The sequence below is a fragment of the Lissotriton vulgaris genome, chromosome 3_1 (genome assembly GCF_964263255.1).
Source record: "Lissotriton vulgaris chromosome 3_1, aLisVul1.2, whole genome shotgun sequence".
In the NCBI taxonomy this organism is placed as follows: Eukaryota; Metazoa; Chordata; class Amphibia; order Caudata; family Salamandridae; genus Lissotriton; species Lissotriton vulgaris.
This window is the reverse complement of record NC_141689.1, coordinates 1,619,987,704-1,620,001,555: the sequence shown is the minus strand read 5'-3', so window position 1 is coordinate 1,620,001,555 and position 13,852 is coordinate 1,619,987,704. Positions and strand designations below refer to the sequence as shown.

The 13,852-nt window shown below is 43.6% G+C and overlaps 1 protein-coding gene across 2 annotated transcripts in view; it reads right to left on the bottom strand.

Moving 5' to 3' along the window:
- Positions 1–13,852, bottom strand: part of SVEP1 (sushi, von Willebrand factor type A, EGF and pentraxin domain containing 1) — a 1,018,759-nt gene that overhangs the window by 799,446 nt on the left and 205,461 nt on the right. For both annotated transcript variants that reach the window (XM_086962106.1, XM_086962105.1), the window contains exon 3: positions 11,982–12,158. In XM_086962106.1, coding sequence (XP_086818232.1) covers positions 11,982–12,158 — 177 coding nt within the window. The remainder of the gene's footprint in view (positions 1–11,981; positions 12,159–13,852) is intronic.

Genomic DNA, 13,852 nt, shown 5'->3' with positions numbered 1-13,852 from the left:
CACAGTGGCTTTTCCCGCCTGCATTTACATGCACAAAGCCTGCATTTACATGCACTAAGCGGCAGGCACCGCACGGTGCCTGCCGCTTTGTGCATGTGAATGCAAATCATGCATTTTTAACCTTGCGCCGGGTGCTGCTTCAAGCAGCACCCGCCGCAAGGTTAAATATACGGGATGTGAACGCCAGGGTGGCGGTCAGATCCTAATTAGTATGGAGGGACCGCCGCTGCCCCTGCGGACGGTCCCTCCATCTCGGGGGTGGCGGACGGACGCAGGTCCGTCCACCATCCTAATAGGCGCCATAGTATGTAAACTGTCTCTTGGCTCCGATATGGCACAACATGAACCATTCCCCTTGGCATAGGACCAGAACATTTTCTGACATACATATCTGTAAATGTTGTTTACAAATATTAGCAACAATATTTATGTCAGACGATATTTCTTGTGCCATATTCTGACATGCTAACTCCCCCTTTGTGTGTGGGCTAGGAACAGGGGCAACGTTACCATTGGTGCACCATGAGCAGTGGCACCAGGACCCAAAGCCTTGAAGGACCCATTGGAAACTAATAATTGCTGTTTTTACTACCCCCAGTGCAGTCAAAGGGGTAATTTTTATTGCTTGGTGCAGGTCCATGGCATGGTTGTTACGCTACTAGCTAGAAACCAACATGGTGCTGAACTGGGTAAAAAGAAGACGGGTCAGGAAAGGTGTTCCCTCTTTCCCACCAATGTTATTAGTTTGTGGTAGTCTGCGGACCTTATTGATTTACTTCAGGCCTAGGAGGAATAGATCCCGCTACAAGTTCTCCTGTATGCGTCCTATGTTGCTACATCTTATAAACCCCTTGGGTCCCCACTTCCTACAGCCACGCTGATCAGTGGGGATGTCAGTCAAAGTGGAATCCTCATCAGCCTTCCTTCTCCCCTCTGAGGGCACAGACTAGTTTCCTGTGAAAGACAGTCCCAGGGTCTTTGCGAGATTGTCCAGCAGGTGATGCATCTCAGCCAATGAGTTGAGAAATGTTTCCACAAGAGTAGTCAATTTAATATATTCGCTCTACCTTAGCATGACACTGGGACATACTGGTCATCCCCTCCACCACTCACTTAACACTCGTTCTTTCAGCTTACTGCCGTTCACCACTCTGTCACAGACAACCCATTACAAACATGGAGCCTAGATATTCCTTGGCCGCTCACCCAAAACCAAGGTTTTCTGAGCCCTTTCTCTCATCTGCGACAACCTACATACCTGAGGGGGGTGATTCACACCCAGAGAACCAGTTCCAATTCACATGGATTTTCTATTAGGAAGTTGCAGGCTTCGCAGCCTGTCAAGAAAGGTCACATGCCACAGTTCCAGCCCTACAGGGGCAAGGCTAATCTCATTCAAACACGCAATACACAGAGGTGACAAATATAATAGAAATACAACTTCACACCAGTACTAAACCCACAATTTTAACCGCAGTTAGAAGAATAAGAAGACTTAAGCTCAGGAGCAAAACCAGATTAAAGAGGGTTTTAAAATGCAATTTACTTACCTGTAAAGGCATTCCTTTTTAGGTCTCGGCTGGCGTTAGCAGCGCGCATGTGGTGCCTCGCCATGCGAGTACTTCTTGTAATCGATACAGTTTTGGAAGTGGAGTGTAGGATCCGCCCCCTGTTTCCATTCGCTAGCATCATTGTGCATGCTAAACCCTGGCTTCCCATTGTTTGTGGGGCTTTTTAGTCCCTCCTGGTTACCACTCTGATTTAGCCCCGCTCCCCTGGACAGGATGCTTTACTACTTAAAGTGAAAGCGCGATGCAAATATAAACAAGCGGCTGCCTTTGCGTAATACCGAGAGCTTGTTTATAATATGTTCCGGTGCCCGACGTTGTCTTCTACTAGCACCATGTCACTGGTCTCTTGCTTGGGCCGAGGCGGCTGTCCCTGTTGCGCCTCTTTCCTGTACGTCCGTCCCAGGCCCGGGATTTAACCAAATACATTAAAAGGCAGCCTGCTAGCTCTCCGCACAACGCCACACCCGCCTTGGCTCAAGCGCCACCATTCACTGTAGGGAGAAAGGCAGTCTTGTCAGCAGACTCAAGCTGCCTCTGCTCGCTGAAAAGCCGACCCGCCGCCATTACCAGCTCTCCTCTGTGTACTCGGATATGTACAACACTCAGCTTCACTCTTAAAATCTGGGTGCTTCTGTCATAGGTGACACTGTCGGGTTTTCCATCCGACGCAGAGGTAGAAGCAGGGGTTGCGCCTTGCAGCAGAGCCCAGAGGATAAAAGTTGCCATCTCACTTCACCTCAGCGCTACGGTTAATGACGTCCCATTTATCCCCTCTTCAGCGCTGCAGGGGACGGCTCAGGCACAAGGTACATCTTCTCAAAGTCTTAAGGGACTGGAATCTGGTGGGCCGGCCGTTGTGTCATGGATCACACAGCTCGACTTAAGTCCGCCATACAAAGGCCGTGATAAGTAGATGAGCTTGGACATGTCGAGATTACAGGCTCTGGAGACTGCGCTATCAGCAGCAGAAGCTCCCATTGGGGTCCCAGTCACAGAGAGGAGCTGTTGAGACAGCCAAGGGCCAGGAAAGTGAGTCTCATGGAATGGAATGTGAGAGCTGCGACTAGAGCAGTGTGCGTGCCTGTGTGTGCTGAAGAACACAGAGTAGAGTGTGCTGCCGAATTAAACAGTTTTGAGACAGTGACCGGCACGGTACTGAGGCAGGAAAGCAAAGTCCGTATGTATCGGAGCGGGAGACAGTGTGAAATAGCCTCAAGGAAGAAAGAGCGGAGGACGCTTGTGACACTCTAACGTGACAGCTAAGAGAGGTGCCTGCTGTGTGTTACTGTGAAGAAGGGGGCACCTCCAGAGCAGGCTTAAGCTACGTACACTAGGTATGGGGGTAGGAAGTAGGGGGGCTGCAGCAAATGCTGGAACAATAACAAGCATTTGCAATGTAATTGGTCTCGCATTTGCACAACCTTAAGCTATTGACATTGTAAATAACAATACCTTAAATAAAAGGCACTGTCATTTACAACACCAATGGCTCAAACTCTCACAAGTGTGAGACCTATTGCATTGCAAATACGTGTTTACATCATCAGCCTACTAGAAACCTCATTATAAGGACAGCTTCTCTCTCTTAATCAATTAATGACATTTCTGCACAAAATGTTTTATTTCATGGCCTGCTTCCAGTTTATTAGGAAAAGACAATGCAAAATGTACAACTACTGTTGGAAAGCCATGTCATATTGCTGGCATTCAAGCAATTGCTAAAATAAAAATGGCAGGAAACAGCAAATCATTTAATAAAGTCAATAATAGCAACAAGGTCATCCTTTTCACTCCATTCACCTCATCATTACGTTAACCATTCTGTTATGCTGCAATACCATTTATCAATGATAGCCCTTTCTTTTGCCTACAAAGTACATTCTTTTGGCCATTCAAACTTGGAATGTTATCTGACCAAATAAGTCTCTTGAATGTATTGACCATGTGGAAACATCCAGGGAGACATTTCCCTACAAATTTAATTCATCCACTTCGTCTACCCTTCTCCTTTCACAGTACAAATGATTTAAGTCCCCAAACATGTTGTGAAGCTGTTTTGATGACAACAGCTGTTGTCTATTAAAATAAATAAAAGACAGACACACAATCCTCTGGCAGCGGTCAATGTCTTACAATGCCTAAACTAAAGGACCCCAAGGTTATAACCAGTTTTCTCCAAGGATATATTCGAATTTCTTTAGGGAGTTAAGTATTAAAAAAAATAAAAGTGCAAATCTAGTTACCATAAGAAGATATAAACATAATAGGCAAAATACTATCTAAATGAAAAAAGAAGTAGTCCAGGAGTTACTGCAAAAAAAGTTAACTATTCCACAGGAAAAAACATTTAATGCAAGTCAATGGGAACAGTAGAAATCATGAAAAAGGACAAAGGTTCAGATGCACTAAGATGAGATTTGCTAAAAGTGGTTGCAATTTGTGCATCAACTTTTTGAGAATACTATGGTATTTTGCAAACTGACCTATGTTCTAATAGGCCAATTCATTCACAAAATACTGAAACATAGTGCGTCGAAATTCGACCTACCTCTTGAATACTAATGAGGTAGGTCATAAATTGAGACTCAGTGATTTCCTGCCATCATAGAGTTGATGGTCTGCTGACATCAGTAGACCACTATATCTGCGAATACTTTTAAATAAATTAGCCATTTTGTTTTTTAAAAAGCAAACTGTTTTCCTTAAATAGATAGGATGCTTGGGAAAAAAAGTTTAACAAACTATTTCTAAGAGTATTTCAGTGGTCTCAGGACCACTGCTGACTCCAAAAATGTTTTGGTCAACATTCATAAAGGGGGGGGGGGGCTTATGAACCCCTGCCTGATTGCAAATAGGTTACCATTACCTTTTGTGTAGTTGGTAAAATATAAATGTTTTGGGACTAAATTGCAGTAGCAGGACATTAACACATCCCATTGTGAATCGCTATTTTGGAGTGTACACCTTAAACACACTCCTTCTAAACATATACTTGCACACCCAATTTGCGGTTCATTTTGTAATATGTTACCAAATTATTATTTGGTTTGGTACATATCAAACAGTATTTTGCAGTCACAAAGGTTATGATTTAGTGAGTCAGAAGCTTTGTAACTGCAAAATAGCTTAGCACTTACGGCCAAAGATCCCACATGAATGTCTGACCAGGACCTTCACTGTCTATGTTATTTGGATTACTTAGGCAGAAGAAACACCTTTCTCATCCGTCAGTCATATCCACTGGCAGTTTGATTACCATTCTTGTAAGCCAAGGTCTTACAGCAGTACAGTTTGCACAAAGATGGGCAGACATCAATAACAAGGAAATTCAATTGCAAAAATATGGGCACAAACCAAAAAATAACTGATTCAAAATATCACTAGAAAAATCGAAATAGTTATTCAAATGTAGGCGAGAATTAGGTAGATAATATAAGGCTAACGTTCTGTACCGACCAGTCATAAGTGAAGGAGCAAAACCCCCAACCATTATTTCATGGTGATTTACCAAATGAAAAGCACAACTATTATCCCTGAATTTTAATCCACTATCCACAAATCCTCAAATTTAACAAATAAATATCCATTTTAACCATCAGCGGAAAGAGCAATGACAAGATTCCATTACTTCAAGAAGTAAAAATCACCCAATTTTCCAAGTAGAGATACTTTGTAGAACACAAACATTTGTATAAAAAAAAGTCTGTTCTCTTACACTCAGCATCTCAGCTTTCAAATAGAGCCAAACCCTACTGACTGCGACGAACTTGGTATGAATAGCTTTCACTTACTACATCAGTGGTTTCATAAATGGAAGGTAACATCATAAGCATTTCAACTGTACGGTTTGGTCTCTCTCACTGCAATTCATTTACAGGTAGTTTACATTCCAGTGGTATTTATGAAGGATAGTGTGTGGTCTACCAAAAAAGAAAGAGTGATCAGTGCAAAGTTGTGGTTGCATTGTGAGCCAGACCTCCTGACATCTGGTACGTCTTTACAATTGTGTCTGAACACTGAAATCTTTGCAGTGCACCTTTGCTTCTCATCTTTGTCGAATGTACATTCTTGGCAAAATTCGTGCTACCCACAGCCATAAGCCTTTTGCTTTCACAATGTTGACTGGCATTTCCTGTCAGAAACACAGGAAAGTATATGCCATAGAGGTAAATCCCACAAACATCGCCCACGTAATATCCACAAATGGGCATCAAATGACCTTCAGAAAAGCTAACAAGACTACACATTTTAAGTCACCACGCACAGAAAGTGCGCGTTTTAGCATTAGGCTACTTTTCAAAACAGGTTTTAGTGCCATATAAATGCATAAATATGAGGTCTTTGATTGGTTCATTATTTGCTGGCCTCTTGTCATGTTTTTGTCCTCCGGTGAAGTGGTTCTTAACCTGTGGTCCGAGGACTGTGTTACCAAATAAAGTAATATTAAAATTAATGCATTCAAATTAATAAAGTATATTCAAGTTAAAGAATTAAATCTAAAGATGTGAAACCTTTTTTTTATATTCAATTGTGAATTGAACAAAATATTTAAATGTTTGAACATCTGTTTGGCGTATACTTGTTTTTGTATTTTTCTATATTGTTTTGAGGCTCGAATCATGGAACTTGCTTAGGTCAGGGGCCCCCAGCTTCCAGTGATGACTCTATGGGGGTTCCCAGATTCCAGTAATGATTCAGTGGGGTTCCACAGAACTCAAAATGTTAAGAACTACTGCTCTTGTGCATTTTACATGCATTCCTTGAGTGTGTGGTACATTATTGTTAGCTGAGTATTGGCATATCAGTATAGGTGAAATTTAAGCAATGGGATGTCCTGGGCAATTCAGTTACCTACACTTGTACGATTTCTAAATGTGGGCTCTAATGGTATAAGCTGGAACATAAAAATGCCCTCATCATCACTCTGATGCATACTAAGTCACTGCATTCAACCATGGAGTATCTCATATCACCCACTGCAAATGCTCAACTGTTTCTTTGAAGTGCTTTTCACCAAAGAGAATTCCAGTTGAATGCGAGATGGTTATATTTCAGATTGTAGTTGCCCACGCTTTATTTAGCGTATATATGTATATATATATATATATAACGCTCCAACTCCTCCTCGTATATGAAGAAGACAACAGCACTCGAAGGTTACTTTCTAGCGTGCAGGTTTATTTCTCGCAAGCACTCTCCACAAACGCGTTTCGGCGTGCTGTCTTCGTCAGTGTGGTAACAACATTTTACACTTTTAGGTGGATTATATAAGACATTGTCGCTTTCTTGTCACAGCCATAGAAATAGACAGAGGACAACCCCACTGTGGTCGCTGTGGGCGCCATCTTTGAATGTCAATATGTGCAACCTAAAGATAATTACAGGTTATGCAATAGAGCCCATAGATGGGCAAATCCATACAGGAAGTGGGTATACACAAAAATTATAATGTTTATGACATAAACAGAATAAAATAAAGCTGTGGATTGGCTAAGGTCCTCTATCTAATATGTCAGGTAATAGTCCACCTACTACTGCAGGCACATAGCATCTTATGTTACCGAGTGAATCGCAAAACTGTACAACTCCATAGCTGGATATAGATTCATCCACATTGTTATGTAAATAAGATTATAAAACCTTGGGACACAACATTATTCAAATCCTTTGCATAGGTGAGTTCTAGGCAAAGGAACAAATTCCAGTATACTTGATCAAGGTCCATTCAACATATTAAAGGGCCCTGATCTCATGAGCGTACAGATAGTGCGAAGATGGTGAGCCAAATTATATGTTCTTGAAAAACAATTAAGTATTTCATTGTAAAACAAACAAACAGGTACTTCAGCATGCGTCACATTCAACATCTCATTACAGCTGCATTGAAGACCCTTTATACATTATCTGATCACCTAGGATTCTTACTACAATACTCCACTGATGTTTCTTACTGGTGGGGAAGTATTTCACACTTTATATGACCTACACAGTACTTTATGATCCTATTTTCCCAGGTGGAACGCCATCTCTTCCCCTGCATTTAAGCCCCTGGGGTGCTTCGTAGAGAGATCTATGATGAACCTAGATTCCAGTCTACGGAGTCGTCTCAGGCGATCTCCACCCCTCACGTTAGGGGGTATGGTATCTAGACCGTAATATTGTAGCAATTTACGGTCACGTCCATGGACCTCCGCAAAGTGGCGGGCCACTGGGTAACTGGGGTCTGCTTTGTCGATGGCTCTCAAGTTTTCCATAACCCTCAGTTTCAGTTCTTTAATCGTGCTGTCTATGTAGCGCAAGCCACACGGGCAGTGCAGACAGTAAACCGCATATTGCGTACTGCAGGTGATAAATTTTCTAATGGGCATGCTCCTTCCTGTGTCTGGTATAATGTACGAGAGAACCCTCCTGCTGTTCGAGCAGGCTTTACATCTCCCACAGGGGAAAAACCCTTTTTGATCTTTCAAGGTGTTTACCCTTGGAAGGGGTTTTTCCAGATGACTTGTGACGAGCATGTCACCCACAGACCTGGCTTTACTGAATGTCACTAGTGGATTGGGGGGAAGATCATCTTTTAGTACAGTATCCGTTTGCAAGATATGCCAGTTCTTTTTAAGCATTCTTTTCAGGTCATTCGCCCCTGTGGAGTAGGGGGTGATCATTCTGAATTTATTGACATTGGTGTTTTTGTTCACATCACGGCCTGATCCATCCGGTCTGGCAGTGAGCAAACTCCCTCTCGGTATCTTTTTAACTCTTCTCAGCGTGTCATGTAATAGGTCTTCACCATATCCCCTTACCTTGAAGCGGGATATGCATTCCGAGGCAGCCGCCTCAAAGTCCGAATCCCTGGGACAATTCCTACGGAGTCTCAAGAGCTCTCCGTAGGGAATACTGTTGATAAATTGTGGTGGGTGGCTGCTGCTGGCAAAGAGTGTTGAATTGCCAGCAGTCTCTTTTCTGAACAGGCTAGTGTGTAGCTGCCCATCTTCAACAAACACCTTCAGGTCTAAATACTCCGCTGCCACCGGACTAATAGAACCCGAAAAGTGTAAGTTGAGACTGTTATCATTGAGCAGTTTGATGTATTCGGTGGCTGTTTCAGTATTACTGTTCCAAACGATGAAGAGATCATCGATATACCGATGCCAGCACACGGTAGTTCCCACCTCCTGCCCAACCCTGCAGCTCCTGGGCACCTGCTCCTCCCACCAGCCCACGAAAAGATTTGCGTAGCTGGGAGCGAAGCAGGTGCCCATCGCCGTCCCTGACTTTTGTAAATACAATTGTTCTTCAAACAGGAAAACATTGTGGGTTAAGCAGAATTCAACAAATTCCAGTATCATCAGGTTGTGTCTAGCAAATCGCACCTGGCGCTGTTCTAGAGCATGTCTTATTGCTTGTAAACCCTGTTGGTGTTCAATTATTGTGTACAAGCTGTTGATGTCAAGTACTACAAGCAAGTAGCCTGGATTCCACTGCAAGTCTCTTATTTTCATGAGGAAATCCTTTGTATCCCTGACATATGATTTCAGGTTTAACACCAAAGGGGAAAGAGTATTGTCAACAAGGTGTGGTACATTATTGTTAGCTGAGTATTGGTATATCAGTATAGGTGAAATTTAAGCAATGGGATGTCCTGGGCAATTCAGTTACCTACACTTGTACGATTTCTAAATGTGGGCTCTAATGGTATAAACTGGAACATAAAAATGCCCTCATCATCACTCTGATGCATACTAAGTCACTGCATTCAACCATGGAGTACCTCATATCACCCACTGCAAATGCTCAACTGTTTCTTTGAAGTGCTTTTCACCAAAGAGAATTCCAGTTGAATGCGAGATGGTTATATTTCAGATTGTAGTTGCCCACGCTTTATTTAGGGTATATATATATATAAATGTAAATGTATAGGCATTTATATAGCGCACTACTTACCCGTAGGGTCCCAAGGCACTCCGACCGCTGCGAAACCCATCCTGGCTTCCCTGACAGATGGTCCCTTAATGGGTATCTCCAGGGTGAGACCAGGCATCCCCGGCGGTCTGGTGGGGCTGTTAGTGAAGATGAGGCAAGCTAATGCCCAGAGTTGCCGAGTGTGATCGCTGATCAGAGTGGGCACCGAGGCGAGAGAATTATCGAGTCCGCTGACCCTGGTCCAGAAACCTGCCACGCCGGGAATCGAACCCTGGTCCCGGGCTGTCCTCTGCTCTCGGGTCTGCCGCCTCTAACCAGTGAGCCACACACATATATATATATATATATATATATATATATATATATATATATATATATATATATATATATATATATATATATATATATATATATATATATATATATATATATATATATATATATATATATATATATATATATATATATATATAACAGTGATTTACGGTGATGTCTTTTTCCAACAAGGGGTTTGACGTGACATCAAATAGACAATGAGAGAGAAGCTAGAGTTGTTAATGATGTCACTCAGAACTCATTTATAATTTTATGTTTGTATGGCACTCAACATCACCTGCCCCTGTGCTCAACTACTATGCAGGGATAGAGAAGTAATGGCAGAGCCATTTATAATATGACCTCTCCTTCTTGGCCCGAATAAAAATAAAAATACCTGATCTCCCGCCATCCACCCACACTACTCTCTGTGCTTTCCCTTCTGCCTAGTTCAGAATCTGAATGAAAAAAAAATACCTCACCTGCAATCCTTAACCAACCCCTCCTGCAACTGTACTCTGTGCTTTAGTCAAAACAGACAAGCAGCGCTGTTGTCAGACTGGCCTGGAAGACCTTTATGACGTAGCAATAGTGGGCAACGTGTTTTGTTAACAACTGTTGCTACATCATAGCAGTGAGTTACCAACAAAAGAGGCTTTCTATGAGAGCCATATATAACTTGAATAATATATAGAATTGTAGATGGGTAACAATGAATTATGGGGATGGTTTTCATTGAGGGCATCTAAGAGACATCAAATAGACAAAGAGCGAAGCTCAAGTTTTCTATGATGTCACTCAGAACCCCAAGGTGAAAAAACATCCTTATTATTAACTTTTTATCCATACATAATTTAATATCATATATTGCCCCCCAAAATCATCGGCCCCTGCCTTGAACTGCTATGCAGTGGCAGGGGAGTAATGGGGAGCTATACATAATATGGCTTCTGTTTTGTGTCTCTGTCCCAAACAAAAATAAACACTTACCTACAATCTTAGAACAACCCCCACCACCTTCTCTGATTTCCTTCCCCAGCCTGCATCTGTGCTTTCTGCTTTCAGTCAAAACAGACAATCCGGGGAAACATCCTTTACCTTGCAGGAAGAACCACAACTGCTTTTACTCTTCAGTCACAACAATACCATGCATTCCTTTACCACGCAAGTTGTTACAATGACTTGCTGTAGGGGGTGCATTTTTGGACTAGTGCTGGATTTTAAGTCCAACACCCTCTCTATGGATACACTAACTGCAGATGAAATAGTAATTTATTCTATTCCAAAGTCAGGCGCCCCCCCAAGGCAAGTCATTGTAACAACTTGTGTGGTAAAGGAAATCGTGGTAACGTCACAGTCGGGGTAGTGACAGCGGAGTAAAGGCATGCATGGAAAATGCATGCGGAGTCCCGTCATACATCCGACAAGCAGAGAGCCCTGTCAGCCTGACCCAGAAGGCTTTATGACATAGAATAGCAAGTTGTGTTATCAACTGTTGCTACGTCATTGCAGTGGGTTATGAGATACAGAAACTGAAATAAACAATAGATCATCTCAATGCGAGCCATACATAACAATTGGCTCTTGGGATCATTGGCAGTATGCAAGCAAGAAATATGGTTTGGCAATTGGTGGAGAAGTGTGGCTCACTGGTTAGAGCGGCAGACCCTGATGCAGATATCTGACCCGGGACCAGGGTTCAATTCCTGTCGCGGCAGGGTCTTGGGCTCAATGTCCCCGGACCCGATAATTCTCGCCACGGTGCCTACTCTAATAATCGGTCCCACTCTGCAACTCTGGGCAATAGCTTGCTTAATCTCCACAGCGGCCCTAATCGCTAAGGATGCCTGGCTTCACCTTGGGGTGCCCAGGAGTGGGCGCCTCACAGGAACAGGCCAGGATGGGTTCCTCAGCGGTACAGCGCCGGGACACACTGGCTAGTGTAACCAGGCGCTTTACAAGCTCAGTTACTTACTTACTTAGAATTAAAAACAGATATAATTGGGGTGCAGTGGAGATCGAAGAACTCTGAGCCTCGGTGTCACTGCACCTGCTGCATTATTGATGAGTAAACCCCCGCCTGAGAAAGCAGCAAGAGGCCTTGAAGCAGTTCTCCGCACAGTCTCACATTTGTATCTCATGATGTGATTGTAAAGCACATGGGCACACACTTACCTGTACACTCGTGCTGCAGTCCTTTGCCGAAGTACCCCTTCTCGCAGATGCACTCAAACTGGCCGGTGTGAGTGCCGCACTTGCAGCTGGCCATCACATCGCAGCAGTCTTCCCCCGCCTCACACAGGTACGAGCAGTGGACACGGGATTCCTGGATATAGCCCCCAGAGGGCAGATCTGCCAAGGAACAAACAAAACGCGTTCTTTAGACATTTCCTTACGAATATCCGTTATCTATTCATTTGACGTATTTTATAAGACGAGGATTGGGAAAGTGCTTTAAATGTGAAAAAGGAGTTCTCTATTATACAGCTGTGGCACTCCTTGGACAACTCATTTAACTAACACAATTAGGGAATTCTGAAAAACTCCACTTGAATAATAGCAAATAAATGACTTTTAATTTTATGTATAAGTGGATTTATGTAACAAAACTGAACACATGGTGGTTCATTTCTTCATGACATCAGTTTTGTTTTTGACTAGGAAGTGTATTTTTCACTACTTACTCTAAACTTAGAAACAATAGGATTGATTCATGAAGCAAAATTGCGAGCGCAATAGCTGCGAAAATGCAATTGCGAGCGCAATTTACTAAATCGGTATTCTAGAAGAAAAAACACAGATTAGCGAAATTGCAAAAACATTCGCAGAATCCCGGCAGTAGAACATTAGCGAATCGGAAATTGCGAGAAACCTCGGATTCTGCGAATTAAATAGCGAAATCGCAAAACAATCGCAATCCCTAATCATGAAAAATCGCGAATTGCGAAAACCCTAAATCGCAGCTTGCGAGGCGCAATTTAAGGACAACCCAAAGCAGGTGGTAACCATCCAAGCCATTGAAAAAAAAATTGAAAAACCGTTGACCAATCAGTAACAGGTGCAGGCCTGACCAAACACACTTAAGGAGATGCAGCAGCAGCATTAGGAGTCTCACAATGCCAGGACTGTACATGGTGGTCAGGCGGCGAATGCTACAGCGAGCAGCACGGAGGAGACGCAAAATCCAGGAGAGGATATTCCGCCAGCGGGTCACCCTGCTGGGCCAAACCAGAGAGCAAATATACGCAAAGTACCGACTGAATGGGCCAATGATTATCAAGCTAATTCAGGACCTTCACCCCCTGATGCAGCACCCAACAAGGCGGACCAATGCCGTGCCCACACATGTCCAGGTATTGTGCAGCCTGCACCTACTGGCCTCCGGGAGCTTCCAGTGGATAGTTGCGGCTGCTGGGGGGATATCCCAGCCCACCATGTCCCGCTGCCTAAGGAGTTTCCTAGATGCAATGCTGACCCAGCTACACCACCACATCAAATTTCCCACCAGCCAACAGGATTTGGATGACACCAAGCATCAATTCTACAATGTTGCGCATTTCCCACATGTGATAGGATGCATTGACTGTACCCACATCCACATCTGCCTACCAGCTGCAACGGAGTACATGTACCGCAATCGCAAGTCCTACCACTCCCTCAACATCCAGATGGTGTGCAATGCTAAGACATACATCACGGACATAGTGGCACAGTACCCGGGGAGTACACATGACTCCTTCATATTCCGGCACTGCGGCCTCCACACACGACTGGCCAGGGGAGACTTTGGTGAAGGACACCTACTTGGTAAGTACACTTGGCCCACAATGTTACACTGCGATGAAGTAGCTGCGCTGCACAGGCACTCACCCTCTGATGCTCTCATTCAGGTGACAGTGGCTATGCCCTCCGTGAATACCTCCTCACCCCATACCTCAACCCTGCTACACCACAGCAACGGCGCTACAATGTAGCACACATACGCACAAGGAATTGCATTGAAAGGACATTTGGGCTACTGAAGAGCAGATTCCGCATACTGCACA